We start from the raw sequence: 27,277 nt of genomic DNA on the forward strand, positions 1-27,277 counted from the left end.
TGGTTGTGAGAGTGCACTTACATATCGTTATCTTCTTGTTTGTTGTTGTTGTTGTTATAGTGTTGTATGGATGGGTTTAAACAAAAATGTTGGATATTGTTAATGTTCACCAGTTGAAACGTTTATACAACGTTTATGCCATGCATCCAAGCTACTAAGATGATTGATTAACAAGCTGTTAGTGAGGATATTAGTGCGTTATTCACTTACTCAATTACCTACCTGCCCACCTACCTACCTACCTACCCACCTACCTACCTACCTACCCACCTACTTACCTACCTACCTACCTACCTGCCTACCCACCCACCTACCTACCTACCTACCCACCTACCTACCTGACTGCATACCTCATTAGTTACAGATCATTACCACTATTCATTTATTTCAACATCTTCTCTCTTTTATTTCAGTCCCGCTTCATGTTTTTAGTTTCATTTCATTATTATTGCCATGCTGAGTGGTTAATGTTTTAAGTTCTTTGTGTTTGTATGATGGAGTTTGATAAACTTCTATTTCAATGCAGTGGAAATGATTTTATAATTTTTATTCTATCATTCAGCTTTATGTAAAATTCAAGTGAACAAATTTTCATTAACTATGGTATGAAAGGGTCATTTCAATTTCGATGAAACATTAAGAAACATTTAAAAAGAGGAAGAATAAGCTTAAAAATTAAATGTTAGATATTTAAGTTTTCTTTTATTTGAGAGGAACAGTGGACTGTGGATGGATGTGCGTGTTAGTTTTCAATTCTATCTTCATTTGCATTTAAAATTTTTAAACAAACATATGTGGAAGACTCAACTTGAAATTACATTATGACAATAGGACGTGCAATATGATCATCAATATTTGTATTTTTTATGATTATATATAATGTTGGCTATAATTAATTTTCATGGATGTACTTTCACGTGTTCTTCTTGTCATTTAGTTGGTAGGAAATTTTTCAAATTGCTATCGAAGAAAACATAGATCAAAAATTTTTAAATTAAATTTTCATGTCTGCATATGAAACATCTGCTGGATGGTTCACGAAAAATGATGCATTTCAAAGTTGTTTCAGTTTAATTTGTCTTGGACTTTTTTTTATCTTAACTTTATGTTTTATTTTATTTATTTCATGGTGTTTGTCGTTTGTAAGCCGTTGTGTGATGTTTGTATGGTGTTTGTATGGTGTTTGTATGGTGTTTGTATGGTGTTTGTATGGTGTTTGTATTGTGTTTGTATAGTGTTTGTATACTGTTTGTATTGTGTTTTGTATGGTGTTTGTATGGTGTTTGTATGGTGTTTGTATACTGTTTGTATTGTGTTTTGTATGGTGTTTGTATGGTGTTTGTATACTGTTTGTATTGTGTTTGTCTGCTGTACTGTACGATGCATATGTATGTTTGTGTTAATTTGATTTGTGTGTTATTTACAAGTTAATTCGTTTATATTTTTGTGTCGTTGTACTATGTTAATGTTTGTTGTTTGTAAGCTGAGATGCTAGGAATGTCATGTTTTGCATGTTGCTGTGGCCAAACTCGAAGAATATTTTTCGTTCCGTGCCCCGCTAACACATACACATGGGCATATAAATTTATATTCTTTTAGATGTTCAGACATTTTGGCACAAAAAGTTTGTTCTGTAACTGAGTACTTGAGAGGTTTGGATCGGTGTTTTCTTTAGGGAAATTGTGCGTGTCTATGTTGTCAGTACTCCTTAATAAAATTCCAAATAATGTATAAAGTGTTGGTTGTGTTTTATTGTTTATTATTTGTTTGTTGTTTGCCTTAGTAAAGTGTGAATTGTGCTAATTTTGTTGTCACAACATAAATATGGATATAAAAACTTCCTACTGCTGATTACATGAAATTATTCAACTGCACTCCAATCATACACGTGCTCTATCTACTGTTCATTGTTTGTTTGTTCGTTTGTTCGTTCGTTCGTTCGTTCGTTCGTAGGTTTGTTTGCTTTGCATGCCACTTCTCAAGTATTCCTGTTTGCACAATCATTATAAAAATATTTACATACATGCCATGAACTCATGCTTGAAACTTGTCTACAAATTTTATCGAGTATAAATCATTCTGTGCTGTGTAAATACGATGCGTGCAAACATGGTAATAAAATACTAAAAAGTACATACAATCAATGTTTCAATGTTGTATTTTTGGGTTACTCAGAGCATGTTTCATACATGTATGTAAATTGTGTAGTCGATACGTTGATACATGCACATGCATGTTTTGACGTATGTATGTACTTGATACATTGACGTTTGTGTGGCTGCTTCAATTGAACTGCGCATTAAATTGTTGGGCTACAGATTGGATTGCCCGCAAATGGTCTTTCATAAAATTGCTTCCTGCTCTGATTATATTTGTAGTTGTTTTGGATTTGCCTGTTTTTCAAAAATGTTGTATGTGTTATTTCGTTTTGTTGTTGGTGTGTTGTTGTTGTTGGTGTGTTGTTGTTGTTGGTGTGTTGTGTACAAATTGTATTATATAATCGGTATGTTGAATGATTATTGCCATATTCAACTGTTCACAAACTAATGTTTAATGTTTTTAGTTCTGAAAACCAGTGTTGTTTACAAACGACATGTTTGTATTGTTTACTCATTTTGTTCCTTAAACAAATTGTATACTGGCGGTGTTTACGTATTCTGCTTCATATACAAATTGTATTTGATGCTGTTTACATCTTTTGTTTAGATTGCAAATTGCAGCGTACACAAATCCTCACCTACTTAATGCATGGAAGAATGCTGGGGTCTGCTTAAAGTTGAAACATCAATAAACCCATAAAAAATGAATAAACAAAAAACATTCAGGTGCAAATTATACATATGTATATGCGTTGGTGGGTATGTATGTACGCGTGTGTTTGCTTGTGTGTGTATGTGTGTGTGTTACGTGTTTGTGTGTTCCTGTATAAGTATGTTTTTATGTGAATAACGATTACTCTCACTCCTAACTAAATATACGATATCTTGTTTGCATATAAAAAAATGTTTCTATGGAATTTTTAAACATCGGAATATGTAAGTTCGTGTTTATGTTCGCATATATGTGTTTGTTTATGTGTGTTTTATGTTTATTTTGGCTTAAATGTCATATCATCTTCGTTTATTATCAAACATTTTTTGTTGTTATAATATTTTCGAATTAATTAGTATTATTTTAATGGATGAATAAATTTTTCAATTATTAAAATATCACATTATATGTATTTGTAGTACTGGGTGTGTTGACGGCTGACTTCATGAGTGGGCTGGTGCATTGGGCTGCTGATTCATGGGGCTCTGTTGATCTTTGGATCTTTGGAAAAGTAATTGCATGTGTGTGCGTGTGCGTGCATCTTGTTGTGTGTGTGTGTGTATGTGTGTGTTTGTCTTATTATATATTGTTCCAGTTGTGTGAGAGCAGCGATGATATATGGTGGTGAAACTTGGGTGTTGAGGAGAGAGGAGGAAAGTGTACTGCAGAGGGCTGAAAGAGCTATGGTGAGGATGATGTGTGGGGTTAAAGTGAAGGATAGGAGGAGTAGTACAGAGCTGATGTCAATGATGGGACTGAATGAGGACATTGTGACATTGATAAGGAGATCGAGATTGCGGTGGTATGGACATGTGTTGAGAAGGGATGAAAGGGTCGGGATTAGGCGAGCGTTGGAGTTCGAGGTTGAAGGAGTGGTAGGAAGGGGTCGTCCGCGATTGGGATGGAGAGAGCAGGTGGAGAAGGACAGGGTGAAAGCGGGGTTGCGTGATACTGAGGCGAGTGACAGATGTGGATGGAGTCGAGGGGTATTTCGGTTTCATTATAGGTAGCCAAGCGGCAACCCCCGATCTCGGGGAAAATGCCGTCTAAACGTGTGTGTGTGTGTGTGGTTATTATATGTGCCTTGTTTTTTTTTTGTTGTTGTTGTGTGAGATCTCTTTTGTCGTGTTTTAGATTTTACAATCTACGTCCGGTTACATGTGCTGCTCGGCATGCTGTTGCATAATTGTATTAATGTTGCAATATTGTCGGTGTTCGGACATTTTTGTGTTGTTTTCTGTTGTTGTTTGCTGTTATTGTTTGTTGTTGTTGTTTGCTGTTGTTGTTTGTTGTTGTTGTTTGCTGTTGTTGTTTGTTGTTGTTGTTTGCTGTTGTTAGATGTGCGTTTTTTTCAGTTTCAATATTCAATTCGGTGTTTACCTTCTCGTATCATTTGCATTCCGGCTGAAATTGATCGCAGTCCCACACGTGCAAACACGAATTTATAATGAGTTTTGTTTCTCAATAACAAAATCAAAGTAACCTGATAATAACACTGTTGCTGCTGCCACTGCATCAAATTTTACTCTAGTACTGTTGTGTGAGTGGCGTTTCTTGTGTTATTTGTTATAAAAATGAAGTAGTCGTTGAGTTCCATCTGGCTAGCTCGATTGCCGTCATAATGAAGCCCACCATGACCCACCCACCCACCTGGCAGGCCTTCATCAGACCATTTCGAGAGCACCACATCGACCCGACGGCCATCACTCGGCACGACTTCATCGAAACGAACGGAGACAACTTTGCACTCACCATCCCTTCACTCCTCCTGTCCTCTTATCGATTCAGCACCTACGACGAGCAGCTCATTGAGCAGACGTACAACTGGGAGATGTTCATCTTCCTCCTCTCCCTATTCATCAGTTTCACTAATCAGGTTAGTTGGCGAGTTGGCTGGTCGGTCGGTAGGTTAGTTAGTGGTTTAAATTGGTGGCTGGTTAAGTTGTTGTTTGGCCGGTTAAAGAATGACTGAATGATTGGTCATTATGCAGAATGATGTTAAGACCCACAATTAGATCAATAAACTGATAACTACGCACTTCATCTCACCTCCCAGCAACTCCTCTCCATCTCCGTTCATTGATTTTCTCATATTGAACAAAATGCTTATGAATGCATGTGATGTAATGTACTGTGTAGCAACAAACAGCTTTCATTTCTGAGAGGCATGAGAAAAACAGCAGGACTCAATTGTTTCATGCTCCATGTGCAGTGCACCACACAACAATGCAAACTCTTCTCTTTACTACACAAACACACACACACACACACACACACACACACACACACACACACACACACAACACACACACACATACTAGAGAAGCGTTTTGTAAAATAATGCTAATAATAAGATGATCAACAAACTGACATAACCTTGTCACCTGAAACAACTTGAAACACGCATGTGTGCGTGTTTGTGGATGTGCGTGTGTGTGTGCGCGCGCGCGTGTGTGTGTGCGCGCGCGCGTGTGTGTTACACAACCAGCCACATGTTGCTTACCATATATAGTGTACAGCCTGTAGCATGCCAAGTGCTCATTATTATCATCATATTTCTTGGTTTGAAATAATTTGATCTGAAAGTGTTGAGAGATAAAAATTGAATGCAGCTAGATGCAACGTTGCACTTCATCACACAATCTCTATTACCACAGCAAATAAACTATTTATAAGTATTATCAGATGATGATGGTGGTGATGAAATATTATCATCAATCTCGTCGTCGTAACCATCTTTTTTAACACCCACTCATTCGTTATCAACATCAACATGCTTGTTGTCAGCAAAGTCATGTAGATGGTTAAAAGGAATTTGTACAACAATCATCACTACCACTACCACCATCATCACCATCATCATCTCGAAATATCAACATTGTTCATGATAATCATCACGTATCAGATCAACTTCACCCATCACCACAAATTCACTATGATTCGACATCACCAATACCATCATTACCATATTTACCATCGGTGTTACCACCATCTACTGTATCACACTGCACCACACCACCAATAACAACTGCACCACCACCACCAACAACCACACCACCACCAACACCAGATCCACAAATGGTCGCACACGTACTTCGGCCTCCCTTGGTACATAACAGCCCTGCAGAACATGCACATCATCCTCCCACGCAAGCATCATCGCATCCACCACATCTCTCCCCACGAATCTTACTTCTGCATCACCACGGGCTGGCTCAACTACCCACTCGAGTACATCAACTTTTGGCCACACCTGGAGAGCATCATCACGTGGTGCACCGGGGCACAGCCAAGATCTGATGACCTCGCCTGGGCCAAGAAGATCAACTGATCATTATCATTATTTGTGTTTTAGTTGGAGCTTTTTTTTGTTGTTGTTGTTGATGATGACGTGTGATGTGGCTGTTGTTGTGTTGTTGGTGGGTTGTTGGATGCTGACGATGAAATGTGCTGATACTGCTAGCTAGTTGGACAGGGTGTTGTGTTGTGTTGTGTCGTTGGTGTGTGTTGGTTGTGTGGATGTGGAGTTGATCCTGGACTATTCATGTGTTGTTTGTTGATCACTCTTCCGTGTTGCCAGATATCTTCATAATGACGTTGATAATAATAGTAACGGTAATAATACTATCGATTATTATTATTATTAATATTATTACTATTATTTTTACTGTTATTATAGTTTTAATGGTTGGGGTTTAAAAAAAATGCAAAAGGTTCATGATGATGATGATTATTTATGGATCTGGTTGTCATGACAACAAAACCAACAACAACAATGGTTACGCTATTGTTGTTGTTGCTGCTGATGAAGATGAAGATGATGATTTTTATTCAATTTATTTATTATTTATTTTTCCGGCTTAGTTTTTTTTTTATATTTTTGGTATTTTTATTTTTTCTTCATTTACTGATCGTCAAATAATTTGTTGTTTGCATTCAGAAATAATGAAAAAAATAGGGTGAATAGGAAGAACATCTGAATGTATATAATTGTAAATATATATATATATATATGTGTGTGTGTGTGTGTGTGTGTGTGTGTGTGTGTGTGTGGTGTGTTTGTATGTTTTGTGTGTTTGTATGTATATGTATTTATATGTTTATTTATTTACCACATTTATGTTTTATACATAAAAGTACACAAAATATATATATATTTGTATGTATGTATGTATGTATGTATGTATGTATGTTGTATATATTGTATATCTATACAACAGGCTGAATGAATGGTTTCATTTACCCAATTTTATTCGAAATAATTTGTTTACCAATATTGTTGTTTTTATGTTGCTGTCTTTGTTGTACTACAGATGAATGCTCTGCTTTTATCGCATTATCATTATTATTATTAAGATTATTGTGATTATTATTTTGATCATTTTATTATTATTATGATTATTTTTGTTATGACTATTATTAAAACGTCATCGCATTTTTTAATTTGATAGTTTAGAGGATGATGCCAAATATTCCACTACTGGTCGTTGCATAAATGATGAAAGTTGTATATGCGCGAGTTGGTTGCCTGGTTGCATCTACCCATCCCACTTGTTGCTACTTGTCGTTGAAAGCAAGTGCACTCGTCTCAGTTCGTGTGCAACTTCACGTTTCCATTGAAGCGTTCATAGGTGATCATGAACAATTTGAAAGCCATCTTGTAGTTTGTGGCACATACTCTCGCACATGCGTGTAGGTACAGCTAACGAAACAGCGTGCAAAGACTGCAAACACACATGAACATATGCATGCACAATTTGGTGTTTGTTGCTGGGTATTTTTTTTCGTATATGCTTCATATATAATTTACAGGAAGAACGTTCATGGGTGTACGTACTTGTGACTGCCATGTCTATATTCTGTTGAAAATTTTCTGCAAGTTAGTAGTTTAGCAGAGTTGTGGATGACCACATTTCATTCAGTTTTTGTTGCAGAATGAATGAAGCTTCATTTTTCTAGTAATGCAAGCAGCATGTAGATGATTTTCATGTAAGAATGTTACGACAATTATTAACTGTTATCATTATATGTGTGTTTATACACTAATCATACAGCTCATAGCTCTAGATGTATCTATCAAATTTTCAACTTTACTTGCCCTCAAAAAAAGATTTATGAACAAAAATGCAAGTGCTGTTTGAACGAACCAAGCATATATATACATATATATGAAAGCATAAATATATATGGGGTGAGGTTTTCATGCTTATATATATATATATATATATATATATATATATATATATATGAATAAATAAATGTATATATATATAAATATAAATATGCTGGTAAAACACCATCACTAATGCGGTAACATATGTAATCTACCGAATTTCTAGCGTTGGATAGTTTTTTTATTACATTTCTCAATATTTCTTACCAAATTACCATCGTACCACCACTGATACACTTCTACCTGGATGATAACTTCAATGACGGCTTCATTGCTGATAACGATGAGTTTTTCATCGTACCACCACTGATTGATAGGAAAGATGCAGCGTGCAAAGATGAAGGTTGTCCATTCGGATAGCCTATCCCCTATTCATCGAAAAAGAGAAAAAGAACGCCTATGTTACCAACCAACAGGCTGAGGTGCGGATAATTTTAACCGCTCCAATAGTCGAAATGCTGTTTTGCAAATTGTGCTCTGTAGTTATCTTGATTCTGTAATTTTGCTTCAATTTCTAGAATCAGATATGTTTGCAACGCGCGATTGTAAAGTTGCCGTATATAAGCACAGCAGGAGTTGTAAAAGGAGGTTGTAATTGTTGGGATGGGGAGTTGCGCTATTAGTTATTAGCGATCGTGCGACATCGAGCGTCGATTAGTGAATGATTCAGTGTTCAACTACCTTTGACATTCAAAGAAATGTTTAAACAAGTTCTTAATGGATTTTTCTTATCAATTAACAGGGCTCTAACTCTAGTCTCTACTGTATATAAATAATTTATATATATATATATATATATATATATATATATATATATATATATATATAAACACATACATATGATTATATGATGGGTTTAGACTATCATAAATACAATTATTTATATATGTAAATATATAAATAAATAAACACACACACACATATATATATATATAATGTATTATAGTATAATGAAGCTGCAATTTGTTAGGATTGTGCTTCAAACTAACTTAGCCACTCGTTTACAGAGATACGTTATTCTTCATTTTATGTTTCAGAGTGCAGAAAGTTAATTTTCGTCTTTGGAAAGTGCAATGCAGAAATCTTGCTTAATTCAACGACTTAGTGACGTTAACGTGTTTTTACTTATTTACTTATTTACCCATAATAAAATTAAATATAAAAATCTATAAATGAATGAAGAAATGATTGGATATATATACCTACGTACATGTATATAAACTTTGAATCATTAGTATAGTGGGGCGGTAGAATACTTTCAAGAATATGGTTTCAAACATTTTTTTGGTTCCTTTTTATTTTTAAGTGCTTCGATAGGTTTGGAATAGTTTTTATAAATCATCTTCAATAATCTATTGCCCACCTTATTACGGTGACGTCATTTTGAAATGAACTGCCCTGTCACTTGGTGTTCATCGCAATGATATTATGTTATATATTAATATATATATATGTTATATATTATATATATATATATTATATATATAGGCATACAATAAATACATATATAAATAAAATGAAATGATACAAATTATTGGTATAACATATAATAGCAACAAGAAAGAAAGGTAGTGGCGATGTTCAAATTTGTATTATATGTTTATCAATCTTTAGAAATACGTTTTGCGTTATTAATATTATTGTTCCATTGTTTTTTGCAGCTTCAGGATTTGTATTATTAATTTTACTTGAGAGGAACTTTTTTTTTTATTTCTTTCTCTTTAAATTAGACGCTCGCACTTTATTTATCACATGCAATGGGTTAAAGTTATTATCACTTGTTTCCGTAATCAGCACAGTCTTGGTTACTTGCTGCTATCAATCTCTGTCACAACCACAGATTTCATCGTAATTATTTTACATCATACTTATCCTATTGTTGTTATCACCCTTTTTTTGACATCATAATCGTCATCATTTTTTTCATCACCATTATCCTTATCACCATCATTATATTCATCACCATCATTTTTTTATCATCTTCTTCATCGTTATCTTATTAACAGAGGAAACACTTGTAGAAATTATCGTAAAAACTTTTCAAGCTGCTTCATAGTTAGTATTATTATGCTTAATTACCTTCTTATTCCAAATATCTGTATACAAAGAAAAATTATGCGTATTCATATATACACGTGTATAAGTATATACACGTGTATATATATATATATATATATATATATATATATATATATATATATATATATGATTATACAAAAGTTCTTGTAATTATTATTGATAATAATCAGTTGATATTATCTTTTCAAATGTGTTTTTACGCAAAGTCTGGTTCTCTTTACTTGTATCCGTATCTGCTTATTATGCTATCTGTTTGGGTCTATGATGATTGCTGTTTAAGAGGTATCGTTTGATTCTCAATTGTAAATATTTGTAAATTTTTTTATGATAAACAAGAATATTATTCCACCTTTGTGCGCTGAGTGTGTATGTGTAGGTAAAAATTTTCTACCCTCTTTGGTGTGTGTGACGTAAAGAGATGACATCATCTCAACATGTTCGTCACTGTTAACATGCTTTCCTGCTGCCATCTATTCGGCTAAATTAAATTTCTTTTAATTCTGCGTTTTAATACTATCATTCATTTATTTATTTACTAAGGCTTTTATGATTTTATTTTTATACGTCAGTATACATAAATAGCACATGTGCATGGTTTAGTTAATAAACATTTGAAAACATCCGTTGTTAGTTTTGTGGATATAACAAAGATTTCACTGAACATGGGCGGATCTGCACTGGATAATGTTTGAGTCATCACCATGATCCTGATGGACGAGTCTCTCCCCAATTACGATACTTTTTACTCATCCACCTTATTTCTCATTTTCCTTTTTTAAATCTGTCACGAAAATGTGGATCGTTTGAATTTTTTGATCTCCAAAGCACGACCCAAACATTTGACGCTGGTTTCAAATTTTGTTCAGTCCTCCTTACGAGTAGATTGGAATGTGTAAGCACAAACAAACATTACTCCTGATAAATAGCATTAAATTATTTTCTTAACCCCGAATCTGAGGAAATTTATTCCAACATTTCGAATCATTTTGACATTGTTTTTGTTGTAATTGTAATTTATGTTATAACTTTTCAGTGCTGTTGTTTTTTGTTGTTTCTAGTGTTTGGAATTTTTAGTAGCATTATAAAATTGTTTTGTAGATGAACGAGTAGTAGCAATTGTATAAAAGATATTCTAGAGCGAAAAGAGTAATGGTGTAATAAGAAAGAATAACAATAGCAGTAACAGTAGCCGTGATGGTAGTGGTAGTAGAAGTAGTAGAAGTAGCGGCAATTACGCAAAATATGAAATTAATTAATGAACTTCAGAAAATAATTATATTTTTTTTTCTAGTTATCAACGACACACAGAAAGTACCTCTTATTAGAAAATGCTGAAAAAGAATATTTATGCATCAATTATTTAAAGATTTTTTTTATGTATTTTTGCAGTTTTTGCTCGTTATAACTATTTATTTTGTGTGTGTGTGTTTGTCTGTTGCCTATGTGTTTGTGAGTCTGGGTACGTGTGTACGTGTATGTTTAAAATTTTATGGGCGTGTATTAAATTATACTATGCGTTTGCCTAGGTATGTGTTTTTTATATATAAATTTAATAAATGTGAAAATTTGAATTTACTGAATTCCAAAAGTTACCTCGTCTGTTGTTCTTTCTCTCGCCAACAATTTTAATGTTGAACCATTTTTAAAATGTATTAAAAAAATTGTTAGTTTCAATCAATTACAAGTTTGGTAAGAATATCAAACCAAATCATGAACCGAGCTCAAATAAAGGAGCTTTAAGGGTCTGTAGTAGGTTGCCAAATTAGCAATAAAAATTGTTTAAAGCGTGACCTTTAAGCTAGATAAGCATTAAACAACTTCAAGCGCTCATAAAAACGGTTGAAATGCAAAAGCTCAAACTTATTTCAGTTGTTATATTTTAAACAAATTTAAATAACTTATCTCCAGTGGTTGCACAGAATGTACACATCAACTTTTTTCTCTGACGTTATGAAATGTAAAAAAATGCAAATAAAATTTCTTCCTAACAGGTATTTGAAGACTGGTATTGAAGAGCACGCCGAACTAATGTCAGGATTGGGATTCACGGCTCATTGGCTCAGCTACTTCAGCAGTGCCGTCAATTCGATCATTTACAATTTCATGAGTGATGAGGCATGCTGTTTTAAATAATTTTAACAAATGTAACGTTTTTACTCATAATCCAACTCATGGCAATGTTGGAAATTACTAAGAAGTATCTTAACTCTAATTATATATATTGTACTATTAATTCAACAGTTTCAAAACCATTATTTTACACACAAATAGCGAGTAGTTTGGCACAATCTAACCACACCGAGCAGCAAAATTTAGAATAGAAATTTCGGAGACGTGCAAAATTTGTTGCAGTCGCACCTCGTGTCCGATCAGGGATGAACACAGTGAGGAATCAATCTTTCAACTCCTTGAGGTACAACACACAAGTTGACCAGTTAGTTCACTCTGTCCACATCCAGCACTGATGATAGTAAGAAGAAGTAGTGCCAACGATTTATCCTTCGGAATGCCGACCCATTGTAGTAGTTGTCTTTGGCATAATTTGTAACATACATACATGATAAACTACATATGAAACATGATACATGATACACTACATATGAAACATGATACACTACATATGAAACATGATACATGATACACTGCCTATGAAACATGATACATTATTGATGATCATGTTGACATTAATGTTACACTGTTTCGTGCTTCGTTCATTGATACGTGTCAACATCTTGCTTTATTTATTATTATGTAAGTAATATCTTGAAACTAAAATAGAATAAATTATCTGGGAAAGCGAAGAAATTAGAAAAACGACATATACATGCAAAAATTTATATTAAAAAATTGAACAAAATGTCAGTTATCTATGCAACTCAGCACGTGTCTGCGTTCCAAGGTTAAAGGTTAAAAGTCATTTACACTCTTCCAAAGTTCAGAGGATTCAACAAAGCGCATGAACATCGAATATGAATACATGCTAAACGACGCATCACACACGAAGCATGTGATAGGCGGGGATCTTTTTATCATATTCGAACCCGGTTACTGCGAAACAGCACCTGACGACCTTAACCATGAGACCATCACGCCGCCCTGGAACTATGAAAAAATTTAATATAAAAAATTGATTTTTTTATATAATTGGTTCTACTAACTATTCAATATTTTGGCAGGATATTTATTTCTTTGCACTATTTATTTGTTTGTGACAGCAAAACCTGGTTAAGTTACAAACATTACATAGTGTTGTTCCCGTTGGGGTCGTAGAACAATTTATAACACATCAAAGAAGAAACGTTTGGTTGGTAAATAGTTTGTAACTTAACATTGACGCCATATAAGCGATGGTCGAGGACGACGTTCAGTGGAGAGGGGTCTTTGTGAAATCGACACGTATTAATTTAAATAAAAATTATAATTATAATAATAATAATATTAATAATAATGGTAATAACCGAATCGTCTCAGCTGTGTGTTAAAGAAAACATAGACAAAGACAAGCGCACACGATACTGCTTGGCAGTATAATTATTGATCAAGTGCAGTTTAACAATAATGACCGAGCAAGGCTAAAAACAAAGTCGAGCCAAAACATGCTGGGCATATTCATAATAATATTATTCATAAAGTGAAACAAAGACAGGCGCTTATGAATGAAGTAAAGAAGGCGGAGGGTATATATACCTCGCCCGTTGCAAAAAAAAACCATTCTTGTTTCCCTTCCTGTTTCCCTGCTTGTTTGCCTTCTTGTTCGCATTTTTAATTTGATTTCTTGTTTGCCTTTCTTATGTTCCCGTTTTGATTATTAGCAATTTTTTTGTTCATCGAAAATTCCAGGTACCGAATTATTCAAATTTAAAAAGGAGTTCATCGACTTTTGCTGGTGAAATACGTTGTCATCTGAGGTACACAAACGTCCGAGGAGATTCATCATTTGTCCAACGGTAGATCCAACTTTAATTGATTAAATTGCAAATTTCAAATAATAACAATGATAATAATAGTAATTAAAACTCTTTTATTACAGGAAATCAATGGCATAAAAAATAAAATAAAATTGTCTTTGACATAAAATTAAATGCATAATAAAACCCTATTACTCATTATTTATGATAAGTATACTTAGGTGACATATTTAAACTGTTACACAATGTTTCTGTGGCAAAAGATGGCGTGTGTCGATTTAATTACTGACTCAATTAATTTGTCAATAAAAAAAATAGGGCATACAATTTCAATTAATTGTAAATTGAAAGTATTAAAGAAGCCAATTGGAGTAATTTCCAACGTATCTAAAATAATCGAACAGTTTTTGAAATCGGGGATCAAACTTGAATTTAAATTGATTCTCTACTTTGATTGTTTGAAGCTTCTGGATTGGATTAAATTTGTCTCGTGACATACCGTCAACTACACGATTTCAATTCTCCTGTTGTGTAGAATGGCGATGTCTTGACGAAGATTGACAAACAGTTGCGACATTGGCAGGACTCTTTCGATATCTGCGAATATCAGACAATAGCAGCGGCACGATAGCAAACAATTAACGATCTCTGACAATATCCTGTCATGGCGTTCAGTATAACGTTTCAATGTAGTTATGGTTCTACAGTTGGACACCCCATGCTTCTTTGTCTGTTTAGCGCCACAGAGAGGACACAGCAGGTCAACGGTCTTCCCCCATCTGAACAGTTGCTGAATCAGATATTTTATCGCAAATTTGTACAGGGTGTCTGGTATTGAATTTAATTCTTTGACCAGTGTTTTATTCGCGAAGGTAGTATTACCTCAGTTACCGACTTGATCAAGGAGCCTTGACTTTGAAACAAGACGACGTGGTTTATGCCGACAGCTATTTGGTCCTCTTCCAACTTTTTTAGTTTCTGAGATGTTGAGTTTGAGACCGAAAGCAAGGTGTCAATCATCCTGTAGTCCACCGATGTTTCACGCCATAGACCGCGAATCTAATTATTTGAACTTGTCCTGAAGTAATTGCATAGCTTTAATCTCATCCTCAACGCTGTGTCCCTTAGTGGAACAATGCTGTGACCACCACTCTTTAATGGTAGACTCAGCATCTCTGGCACACAGCCGCTTATGGGTATTGACAACCAATTTCTTGCTGCTTCCACAACAAGGTTATCCAAATTGTTGGCGATCCAAGTCAGCGAAAAACTGTAGCTCGAACTTCAATTTTGAGAAAATGAATTTTTTTAAGATTTGTAGTTTCATTTGCGTAGAAACATCAAGTTGGTCGTAGATCTCAAGAGACGTATTAATTTGGAAATCAACTCCTCTTTGGCTTTTGTGTCCTTTAGTTCTGAATCATAGACTTTCCCCAGATATTTGAATTCACGACAAATTTCTACTGTTGGAATGGGTATGTTGTCTATTGTCAACCTTGGTAGGAACTGATCGTATGAGCCATCTTTTTTCCTCATTCCAAGTGCACAGCACTTATCTATCCTCACCTGCATGCCTGACCATTTGTGCAATCAATCAATCAATCAATCAATCAATCAATCAATCAATCAATCAATCAATCAATCAATCAATCAGTCAGTCAGTCAGTCAGTCAGTCAGTCAGTCAGTCAGTCAGTCAGTCAGTCAGTCAGTCAGTCAGTCAGTCAGTCAGTCAGTCAGTCAGTCAGTCAGTCAGTCAGTCAGTCAGTCAGTCAGTCAGTCAGTCAGTCAGTCAGTCAGTCAGTCAGTCATTCAGTCAATCAATCAATCAATCAATCAATCAGTCAGTCAATCAATCAATCAATCAATCAATCAATCAATCAATCAATGTGCAATAACTGCCGTGTCGTCGGTGAATTGAAGCCAAAGATAACCGCACTGTTTAAATTTCTCATTTTCTAACATTTTCATGAGAAGATTAAACAGAAGCGGCGAGCATTGATCACCCTGAAACATCCCTTTTCTTACTGGTAGCAATGGTGTGAGCTGTCCGTCGATCGATACTGATATAGTATAGTTGAAATATATTTATGATATTAAATCGCTGAATAACTGCGGTACATGATGGTGGAGCAGAATTGAGTTGATGAGATGGTGACTCACTTTACCAAACGCGTTTCGGAGGACCAATAGCACAACGACTAATGTGCATTCATGTCTCTTTGCATCTTTCATCAAGTGAGTCAACATCTGGGTGTGTTCCGCCAGACAATCGATTGTTGGATAGAATCCATTTGACGTGTTTGTATTAATGCATTTGTTTTTGTGCAGAAAATCGTACAGTCTGTTTTTTAGTTAAGTTGAGAACATTTTGTACAGTACTGGCTGTAATGTTATGGGGCGAAAGTTAGCCGGATTTTTTGGAACTCTTTTTTTATAAATTAAGATTGTTAAGTTACTTCGCCAGTACGTTGGGATTGTTGCGGTTTTCCAACAGCTGGTTATTAATTTAAGAAGGTATGCGTGGAGTATTGGACACTTTTTCAGAGCAATTGTTAAAACTTGGTCCAGAGGACAGGGCGGTGCTTTAGCCTTACATTTTCGAACAATTGATGCAACCTCCCTGTAGGATGGCTGATCAATGTCTCCCGCATATGACGGTGTCGGTAGAGGCGGAATCCAATCGGGAATCCATCATCACGATATTAAGAAAAGTAATAATTATAATTACGATAAACATAACCCTAGGATTATTACATATTGACATTTTGATTATTAAATTGATTATTTTATTGATCGTTGTCGATAGAATTTATTATAAAATCTAATCTTTAGTATTATTTTGTTTTAATAAATAAAATCATAAAGAATTGACCCAACGCATGAAAGAAGACTTGCGAGCGTACGAAAAAGCCGGTTCGTATGCCCGGCAAGAAGGGCTAACATTTCTTTTGTCCGGCCCAAACATTCCGACCTTGAGGTCAGTAAAAAGTATTGTAAGAAGGCGAGTGTAAAGGTGTGCGGTATCGAGCGGCCGGTGGCGTGTGTGATCGCCACAGCGCAGATGACCGACCCTACCGTGTCCACGAACTTCGTCGGGGTGAGGTCAGCGGCGACGACGAGTGTGTCAACGAAAAAGTGGTAGGGAAAAACGCGCAACGACCCTCGCCCCGACGACAAAAACTCTACATTGTTAAAGAATAAATATAAATAAAGGAACATAGTTAAATAAGGCATAATATAATGAATTTATCTATGGAGATTTGAAATTAGTGAATGAACGTAGTAAAAAAGGAAACTGCTTAAAAGATATCCAAACCTGTTGATAATATCTGTCAAAATATACTGTATTGCATTGCAGCCGTTTAATCTGAATTCATAATTGTTGCGAAATTGTGACAGAGTTGAAAATGAAGAATGAAGATGACGCAGAAAGTAATGATGGTTCAACAGGAGAACAAATTGTATTAATTTCAAAGTCAGGAGGTGGTCATCAAGTTGACAGAAACATGCTTCTTCGGACCAGTGGTTATTTCCATGGTTTGGCGAACAGTGGAATGAGAGATGCCCATTATAGAGAGCTTACGTTGGAATGTTTAACAGATGAATCCTTAATAGAAGTAAAGGATTATTTATCAAAGTTGTCAACCAACGTGATGGAAAACGGAGGTCCTCACCTGAAGTCGTTGAATGAAGTGGAAGCAGGGTTGGATGGCGCCTTCTATCTATTAATCAATGATATGATTGATGGTTACATTGAATTGTTGCTGAAACATTTGAACGAGTCAACATGTATTCGTGTCTTGGACATTGCAAACAAGCACGTTTTAATTAACCAGGTGGTCAAAAAGTTATCAAATACATGTCGAAAAATTTTAAAGAAATTTCGGAAAGCTGCAAATCATTATTATCACCTGACGAAATGTTTTGCTTGGTTGCATCAGCGGAAATAAATATAGACAGCGAGATTGATATTTTCAATCTGATAATCAAGTGGATTTCGGAGGATCAGTCGAAAATTGCTGAAAAATTGTTGACCGAAGTGAGGTACAATCTGATGACAACCAATGAAAAACAAAAATATACTGCCATTCTTCATGATTTGAATTTAAATATTAGCTGTATTAAAGATAAAGATTCAAATATTTCTCGTACAGTTGGTATGCTCTTTGTGATTGGATCACTTCAAAAAAAAGATTTAAACTTAATTTCATTGTTACTTTCACCTATTTTCATTCGTTTTTTAATTTTTTTTATTTCAGCACCAGGCTAAAAGCTTTTTTAATATTCTGCCAGTTTATGATTTTGTTGAAGCTTGCACGATCAGTGGTGACGGCACTGAATCATCACCAATTAAATTTAAACCATCAAGAAGAAAGCAACCGCCATTTGATTCGTTTCGTTATGCTGCCTGTGTTGTTGACAACTGTTTGTATCTGGTCGGAGGAGAAACCCGTAATAATATGATCTCTCGTGAAAGTTTTGTGTACAATCCGGTTGATGCAGTCTGGTCTAAGGTTTACAATTTTTAAATTATATTTTATGAACTCATTTTTTCTAATTGAAACGTGTAATTGAATAGAATTATACTTTCTTATCAATAGCTGCTGTAGTGCATTCTATGGCAAATATATATATATATATATATGGATATGTTGGTAATAGACCATAATTTTTACAATATTCTATAAATTCTACCGAATGTTTGGCGTTAATATGTTTGTAGTTCGTTTTTACAAATCTAGAACTACCTTCCTTTCAACTTCTAATTCTCGAGAGAGATGGAGCAGTCGCTGCTCGCGATCTTGTTCGATTGTTAGTAGCAGTCGCTGTGCAGTCGCTAAAAACAAACTACAAACATCTACAAACATATTAACGCCAAACATTTGGTAGAATTTATAGAATATTGTATATATATATATATATATATATATAAATATAAATACATATGCTACATGTTCTCTCAGGGGTTTATGCTGAGATGGATGCTCAAAACATTTCCTTGTTGGTATTTTAGGACATGAGCTCGACTTTCGACTGTGTCAATCATGAAATGTTATTGCTCAGTGTGCATCTAAGTTTTGGAATATCTGGGGAGATAATAAATTGGCTCAGAAGCTACCTGATTGACCGAACACAGCAGGTTTTGTTCAACGGGAGTTTGTCCTACGTCAGTGTGGTTCTCTCTGGTATGCCGCGGTCGAACCTAGGCTTTATAATTAATTCAAACCTAACAATGAAATTTCATTTAAAAATGATCTCTATATCACGCCTGGCAGAGATTAGAAGAATGAAACAAATTCGAGAATTACTTGATAAAGACGAAATGCAGACTCTGGCGCATGCGTTGGTGCACTCACGTGTCGGTTATTGCCATGATTTGTTTTATGGACTCCCGGCCAGATCTTTTGAAATTCTGCCATTGATTCAAAACCGTACTGCCTGGATTGTGACCGGATGTTGATGGTATGATCATGCTACACCGATCCTGAATGGTTTGCATTGGTTGCTCATAAATAAAAAATTTTTTTAAAAATCTCTGTCACAGTTTTTAAATCACTAAACGGTCTGGCTCCAAAATATTTATCAGATAAACTGAAATTAAAAACGCCGACCACATCTGGTGTGCGTCTGAGGGCCTACGATTCGAACATTCTTGTTGTTCCACAATAGACACTAAGGGATTGTATACCTTAATTTTGTGGGGTCAGGCCTGTTGTATGGAACCGCTTTGCCACAGCCCTCAAAAATGCCTGAAATGAGCATTGCAGGATTTAAAAGACAGAAACACCTTTCTTTATATTTTTAAATTCTTTTCGTTCTTGCTATTTTAATATGAATATTGGTTATAATTTGATAGCGTTTGTGAAATCTGCTATAACGAACGCTATATTAAGTTTTTTCTTAATAATATATATATATATATATATATATATATATATATATATATATATATATATATATTTTCCAAAATTTTATTGACATCAAAGGCAATCAAGAAGTTATATTGTAAACTTGTGCTGATTACCTTAACTGAGGTGCAAGATGTTTAATAATTGTCGAATTAAGCAATAAATCAAAATGTTATATTTAACAGAATAAAATATCATAATCAATAGAAACAAAAACTGTCCATTAATAAAAGTTTGAGCAGAAATTAATTGTTATTCAAGTTCAGATGAAATGAAAAAACGAAAATAAATAAAATTCAGTAAGTCATACAATTCTCAAAATTCAGCCAATTAAACAACATCACTAAGTAAGCTTTCTTTAACATAATTTTTGAACAAATTTATTGACATAGTTTTAGCCTCAACACTGACAATAGCATTCCATAGCTTTATTCCTCGAACCGACCAATTTCTTTCATTTGTCCTAGTTCTACTTATAACAGAGCAAAGCATACCATTCTGTCTTGTTGATGATTTTGTATATTTAAAAGAGTTTAAAAACCTATAGTTTACATTGTTTATAACTTTATATAAAAAGACAAGGGTTATATATATATATATATATATATTGATTTGACGAATGTTTAATATCTTATATTTAGCAAATAGTTGTTTAGTATGATCAGACCTATTTAAAAATCGTGAATTATTGCTGTGGAAAAATTATACAAGTTTTGTTCTACATCAGGATAAGTAACAGATTCCATGCAACTATCACCTCTATTGCTTTCTAACAAACTGCGCGAGTTAATTCTACCTGTCTTGAAAATCAGGGATTGAGTAAATGAATATCAAAGGCAAACTATTGCATTCAGAAGGATGACTTTCTTAATACGTCGGTTAGGCTTATCTTAGGCCACCCACTCTAAAGCCTGATCTAATCGTTGCACAGTGATATTGAGATGTATTAAAACCTTGAAAACGTTTTCGCTGGCAACGCTGGCAATGCTTTTTTATAATTTATTGTGCACGGTGCTCAGCAGGGAACTCATCTTTTCTTCCTATCAACCAAGTCATCGTTGACGTCATCGGAACATGATCCAATCATCATCGATCATCAACATCATTGGATCTCTTGTCAGGTATTGATGATGATCGTCGGCATGTTACAATCGAAAATGACCACCAACATGTTCTCTACACAAACGCGTTATAGTTGCATGTTATGTTAAGCCAACAAATAAAATTTTTTGACAAAACATTTTTAAAATAAACTATTAGGCTTTTGGAAACTGTTTGCATTTTTATGGTTATTTAAATTATTTTTGAAAATGTGAAATATTCTAAGATGTTCACACTGTGTGCCGTCATGTCCGCCGGCCAAACGCGTCAACAGCCTGCACAATAACGTACAACTGCACAAGCACACACAACTGCACAAACACACACAACAGATTGTTGCGGTTGTACTTGATGTTTGAGAGAACACCGAACCAGGAAGAGCAGTGAGCGTAAGAAGAAAAGAATAGTACTCGTTTGGATAGGCCGCACACGTGTATCGTCCCTACCGGGGACTCATCAGCAGCCCGAATACCGATGTATAATTGTAATGGCGTCCAAGACGGTTGTTATTAATGAAATGCTGTATTTTTTAACAAATAATTTTGATATAATTGATAATGAAGCTTTCGTTTTCAATATTTCGGAATTTTATTCACAAGAGGAAGTTGGTAGTGGTTTAAAATGTTTAAAAAATGAATTGGAACTGTACAAAAATGAAATTACTATAAAATTGATTTCTCACGGAACAAATAAAAAGGACAAGGTGGCGGACTGCATCGACATTCTCAAGTGTCTTAAAACAAATAATTTATATGAAAAATGTCCGGTTTTTGTTAGCAAAGATTTGGAAAGAGTTCCTAAATTGGAAAATATAATTAAAATTAATTTTGAAAATCTACGGAATGAAATTAGTGTAATGTTAGCTAAACAGCAGGTGTGTTTGTTGGATACGTTTGAAAGTTGTAAAAAACAATTGACACAGGTGGATTCGTTCAACAAACAAATATTCCAGTTGAACGAAAAGTTGAATTCACTAAAGCTCAATTATGATAAAACGTTAATTTCTGCAGAAAATACTGAAGATAGTAACAGTTTGCCTCGAGCATTGAATGACGCTAATTCGAATAAATATACGAACAAAAATGTTACTCTAGGCAATGAAGTAATAAAAACGCCAACAAATACTGTAAAATTTTCATGGGCCGATAGAGCTAATAATGATGTGCAAAGTGATGATAACAAAAGTTACCTCGTCTGTTGTTCTTTCTCTCGCCAACAATTTTAATGTTGAACCATTTTTAAAATGTATTAAAAAAATTGTTAGTTTCAATCAATTACAAATTAAACAACACTTATAGTTTGGTAAGAATATCAAACCAAATCATGAACCGAGCTCAAATAAAGGAGCTTTAAGGGTCTGTAGTAGGTTGCCAAATTAGCAATAAAGATTGTTTAAAGCGTGACCTTTAAGCTAGATAAGCATTAAGCAACTTCAAGCGCTCATAAAAACGGTTGAAATGCAAAAGCTCAAACTTATTTCAGTTGTTATATTTTAAACAAATTTAAATAACTTATCTCCAGTGGTTGCATAGAAAGTACACATCAACTTTTTTCTCTGACGTTATGAAATGTAAAAAAATGCAAATAAAATTTCTTCCTAACAGGTATTTGAAGACTGGTATTGAAGAGCACGCCGAACTAATGTCAGGATTGGGATTCACAGCTCATTGGCTCAGCTACTTCAGCAGTGCCGTCAATTCGATCATTTACAATTTCATGAGTGATGAGGCATGCTGTTTTAAATAATTTTAACAAATGTAACGTTTTTACTCATAATCCAACTCATGGCAATGTTGGAAATTACTAAGAAGTATCTTAAAGAGCTAATAATGATGTGCAAAGTGATGATAACTTGAATGATGATAACTTTACGTTAGTTCAACGGAGTAAAAATAAAATAAAATCTAGAGCATTACCTTCAGTTAAGATTAAACCAGAAATTCCTTCAGCTGTCCAACGTCAACAACGTCAACAACAAACTAAAAAAGTAATTGGCAAAAAAACTAACTGTTCAACAACCTTAAGGTCGATGAAGACTGAACCACGTAACCGTCTAGTCTACGTCGGCAAGTTGGACCAGTGCACATCTGAAGATCTCATCAATCATTTGAAAGCAATTGATGTAAAAGCTATATCATGTATTCCTTTTACGAAATCAATTTTTAATAAAAAAAGTTCAACATACAATAACAATAACAATACTAACAACAACTCTTCTCAAACTAATGAAACCAAAACCAGCGCAGCATTCCGAATTATGTATCTCGAAACAGATTTTGATAAAGTGATGAATGAAGACAACTGGCCAGGTGGTGTCATTCTTCATGAATGGTGTTCCTTCGACATCAGGTTCATCAGTCAGTTTCAAACATTGCCGCTCCATCATCTAAAAATGCCTAACTCAAATTCTACTTCCTCGTTTGATCGTGAACTGCATTTAAATAACAATGACATCAGTGATAAAAATATATCTTTAAATTTTATTGATCCGGATTTAAATATCTTTAACAGTATCTTCAACCACTGTCTCCTCCATTTACCAGTTCATCAACTTTCCTTATTATTTCGCAATGATGCATATAAACAGCCGAAGTCTTTACAATCAAATGTCTGAACTTGATACCCTCCTTCAAGTGTGCCTCTTTAATCTGTGTCTCAGAAACTTGGCTTAGTACCACCAACGATAAATTAATTAATTTACCAGGTTATAACTTTTTATCAAAAAATCGTGTCTCCTCTACTGGTGGCGGTGTTGGTATATTTATATCAAACTTTTTAAAATATGTTGTTCGTGATGACCTTGTCTATTTTTCACGTACTTTTGAATTGTTAATTGTTGAATTGTTAAATATCGAATGTCATAATTACTTAATTTATGTTATTTATCGTCCCCCTAATACTGACCTAAACTTATTTCTAAATGATTTAACATGTTTACTTTTAAAAATTTCTAAATCAAGCAAATATGTCTATATCCTAGGAGACTTCAATATCAATGCAATTAGCAATAATGCCAGTAATGAATTTATTTATCTAATGAACTCCTTTAATTTGTATCCATTAATTAATATTCCTACTCGTGTGACTACCACTACTTCTTCCTTAATTGATTATATTTTTACTAACAATTTATCTCCCCACAAATCTGGGGTAATCTGTTCTTCTTTATCCGATCATTTTCCGATCTTTACTGCATCTAAAATTTCTACACCTCTAATATCTTCAAATACTTTTATTCCAACCTTTAATTTTTGCTCGAATTTGTAAATTAAATATATACCTTACAAGTTTTGACTGGAATCCGTTATATAATTGTTTTGATACCGATAAGCATTTTCATTTTTTACCAGTGTTTTAAAAAATGCTATTTTGCAATACTGCTACACATCATTACCTTTGAAACAAAAAAGAAAGCAACCTTGGTTTACCAATGGTTTAATTACTTCATCAAAGACTAAAAATATTTTATATAAAAACTTTTTAAAATCAAAATCATCTTTTGACCGTTTGAAATATATTAAATATAAGAATTTATTTTCAAAGTTGTGTAAGGTTTCGGAACACATGCATTATTATTATTTGTTTAATAAAGTTAAAAGCAATGATAAAAAAACTTGGAATTTATTGAAATTTTGTATGGGTGTTAAAAAAAAAACCGACATTTTTTGCTATTAAATTGAATGGTGAATTGATTACTGATGATCTGAGTTTGTGTATTTGTTTTAATGATAAATTTTCTTCGAATGTTTCTTCTACGTGTGATTATAATAATAATATTATTAATAATGATAATAATGGTGATAATAATAATAGTAATAATAATGTTGGTAGTAATGATAATAGTGGTGATAATAATAATCGGGGTAATAATAATGGTAATAATGGTAGTGATAATGATAGTAATAATAGCAGTAATAATGGTGGTATTAATAATGGCAATGGTAATACTCTCTCTAATTCTAATGTTAATCAATTGGTATCAAATGAAGAGTTACGTAACGTTTATAACTGGGTTCAGGCTAATAACTTAAGAATAAACATAGCTAAAACTAACTTTATTTTATTTGGACCTAAGATTCGAACAAGTGTTATTGATATTCAGGTTTCATTAAATAATGTTTGCATTAACAGGGTTGAATCTACAAAGATTTTAGGTATCCTTATCTCTAGCAATTTATCCTGGACTAGTCACATTCAATTCATTTCAAAAAAGGCTACAAAAAATTTAGGAATACTTTACCGACTGAGATCAAGGTTTCCAAGACATATTTTAATAACACTATATAATTCTATTTTTTTGCCATTTTTCACCTATTGTATTTCTATTTGGGGTTTTACAACAAAATCTAACGTTCGTATGTTGAATCTTTGTCAAAATTATTTTATTCGTATTTTGTTTGGGTTACCAAATTTGAGCATATCAGTCATTTGTTTATATCATCTGGAATTTTAAAAGTTTACCAGTTACACATTCTTTTCACGTTAATGTTTTTTTATAAATTATTTAAACTAAATTTTTGTCCTTCCTTGTGCCACCAATTAAATCATTTAATCAATAATCGATCAATATTTTTAAGACATAATATAGATTTTTATTTTCCTAAACCTCGTACTAACTTTTTTATTAATTCCGTCTTTCATGTCTCTTGTCGACTTTGGGACTTATTACCAATTCACGTAAAAAATTTGAATACTGCTGGTTTATTTAAAAATTCAGTTTATCAATTAATCACTTAACGAATCATTTTTCCTCTTTCATTACCGGTAAATTCCCCGTGTAACTATGTTATAAGGTTTTTGTCGATTAATTATTACTATTTTGTTTGGTTCTATTTTTTTCTTTCTTTTTATCACTTATTGTTTATCTTTGTTCGAATTTTATTCAAATTTCTTTTTCGGTGGCCCAACAAGTGCAAACTTCGTGTCTCCTAGTATTTAATGATACTTAATGATACCTTATTTATCTTAGTTATCGCAGTTTCTTATATAGTCCGCACAATTCACTTCGTTAACTCGTGGTGTTTTATTTATTATTTAAGATTGTTGGATTTTAGTCGTTAGGCTTTCAATCCGACAAGATTCACAAAACGCACGCACACACACACACACACACACAACACACACATTCACACAACGCACGCACACACGCACACACATTTGAAATATTTCACATGTAATCTAAATAGGAATAGCTTGTGGAGTCATGTGGATGCACCATTCAGACTGGTACCTCAACCATGTACCCTTATTAGCCGATCCAGAATTTCACGGCGGGAAGGATGATTTTTAAAATTCTAAAATTGATCATGTTTTATTTTACAAATCCATGTTTAATTTTTAAAATACTAAATAAAAACGTAAGATAATTTACTCAAAATAATCTTCAATATTTCTTTCTTTCCCGGTCTAGTGGGAGGTTGCATCTGCGCATCTCCATATGGGTCCGCCACTGGGTGCAGCTGCAGGGTTTCCTTGAATTGGCTTCAAGTGGCGGATCTAGATAGACAACTTTGACGGTGGGGACCAAGAAGAATATTAAAAAATTTTAACTATCAAAAGAGGGTATAGAAAATTTTCAAATGTCAACAAATTAGTCGATGACTATGGAGAAGGAGAAATTTCCAAAATTTTCCAATGTTCACCGGGGGAGAGTCAACATTTTGACCGGGAGGCCAACTTTTTTGATAATGTAGTCAAAATTTTAATTTACCATCTTTTTTTACGTCTGTAATGTCTATTTTTCACTCAAAAACACTACTTTTTTCATTAAAACAAGGTCTTTTACTAACTTTTAACAGAAATAACGCTCACAACAAATGGGGGAAACTGGCTCCTCCTTGGATTCGCCACTGAACGGTAGTTTAAGTACGATTTTGATATAACGTCATTTACGTACTGTTTATGCCGCTTAGATTGAAAACTATTCAAGACAGCCGAATAATAAATTAAAAATCGTTTTGGACAGATCATTTGCGTGCGAGTCAGTCACACACAAACGACACGCTCCTCACCAACCCATGAAAAGTCAGTCACGGAAATTATTGCTGGCTTGTACAGCTTTGCTTGAACACGCTCATATTCAGCCACTCAAACTTTCTTAAACGTTCGCGAAAAATCATATGTAAGCATTTGCAATCAACAATAATCAAAAACGTTCACAAAAGATCACAAACGATCACACATAACCGTGAACACGCCTTCACTTACATTCACTGATATTGATCTACTCAAATTCCTCAAACACATCTACACATATCTATTAGCATTTTTACACACACATACTCTTACATACACA

The 27,277-nt window shown here is 33.9% G+C and overlaps 5 protein-coding genes across 5 annotated transcripts; all 5 read left to right on the forward strand.

Annotated features, from left to right (window-relative positions):
- Nucleotides 1–3,226: 3,226 nt before the first annotated feature.
- Nucleotides 3,227–6,142, forward strand: HELRODRAFT_111107 (hypothetical protein; the record flags this gene model as incomplete). Its single annotated transcript, XM_009018001.1, has 3 exons — nucleotides 3,227–3,322; nucleotides 4,469–4,687; nucleotides 5,882–6,142. Exons 1-3 carry the CDS (start codon nucleotides 3,257–3,259, stop codon nucleotides 6,140–6,142), a joined length of 546 nt encoding a protein of 181 aa, XP_009016249.1. The 5' UTR covers nucleotides 3,227–3,256.
- A 5,841-nt stretch (nucleotides 6,143–11,983) lies between these two features.
- HELRODRAFT_171271 (hypothetical protein) lies at nucleotides 11,984–13,181 on the forward strand (the record flags this gene model as incomplete). The annotated part of the gene is made up of 3 exons (XM_009018002.1): nucleotides 11,984–12,185; nucleotides 12,416–12,497; nucleotides 12,998–13,181. 3 exons carry the CDS (start codon nucleotides 11,984–11,986, stop codon nucleotides 13,179–13,181), a joined length of 468 nt encoding a protein of 155 aa, XP_009016250.1.
- A 4,198-nt stretch (nucleotides 13,182–17,379) lies between these two features.
- Nucleotides 17,380–20,022, forward strand: HELRODRAFT_171272 (hypothetical protein; the record flags this gene model as incomplete). Its single annotated transcript, XM_009018003.1, has 4 exons — nucleotides 17,380–17,719; nucleotides 17,809–18,125; nucleotides 18,232–18,486; nucleotides 19,960–20,022. The coding sequence occupies 4 exons, from the start codon at nucleotides 17,380–17,382 to the stop codon at nucleotides 20,020–20,022; spliced, it is 975 nt and encodes a 324-aa protein (XP_009016251.1).
- A 933-nt stretch (nucleotides 20,023–20,955) lies between these two features.
- On the forward strand, nucleotides 20,956–22,728 carry HELRODRAFT_171273 (hypothetical protein; the record flags this gene model as incomplete). The annotated part of the gene is made up of 5 exons (XM_009018004.1): nucleotides 20,956–21,002; nucleotides 21,209–21,335; nucleotides 21,680–21,856; nucleotides 22,281–22,348; nucleotides 22,587–22,728. 5 exons carry the CDS (start codon nucleotides 20,956–20,958, stop codon nucleotides 22,726–22,728), a joined length of 561 nt encoding a protein of 186 aa, XP_009016252.1.
- Nucleotides 22,729–23,011: 283 nt separating this feature from the next.
- Nucleotides 23,012–26,272, forward strand: HELRODRAFT_171274 (hypothetical protein; the record flags this gene model as incomplete). Its single annotated transcript, XM_009018005.1, has 3 exons — nucleotides 23,012–23,339; nucleotides 23,570–23,686; nucleotides 26,169–26,272. 3 exons carry the CDS (start codon nucleotides 23,012–23,014, stop codon nucleotides 26,270–26,272), a joined length of 549 nt encoding a protein of 182 aa, XP_009016253.1.
- Nucleotides 26,273–27,277: the final 1,005 nt, after the last annotated feature.

The sequence above is a fragment of the Helobdella robusta genome (assembly GCF_000326865.2).
Source record: "Helobdella robusta unplaced genomic scaffold HELROscaffold_20, whole genome shotgun sequence".
In the NCBI taxonomy this organism is placed as follows: Eukaryota; Metazoa; Annelida; class Clitellata; order Rhynchobdellida; family Glossiphoniidae; genus Helobdella; species Helobdella robusta.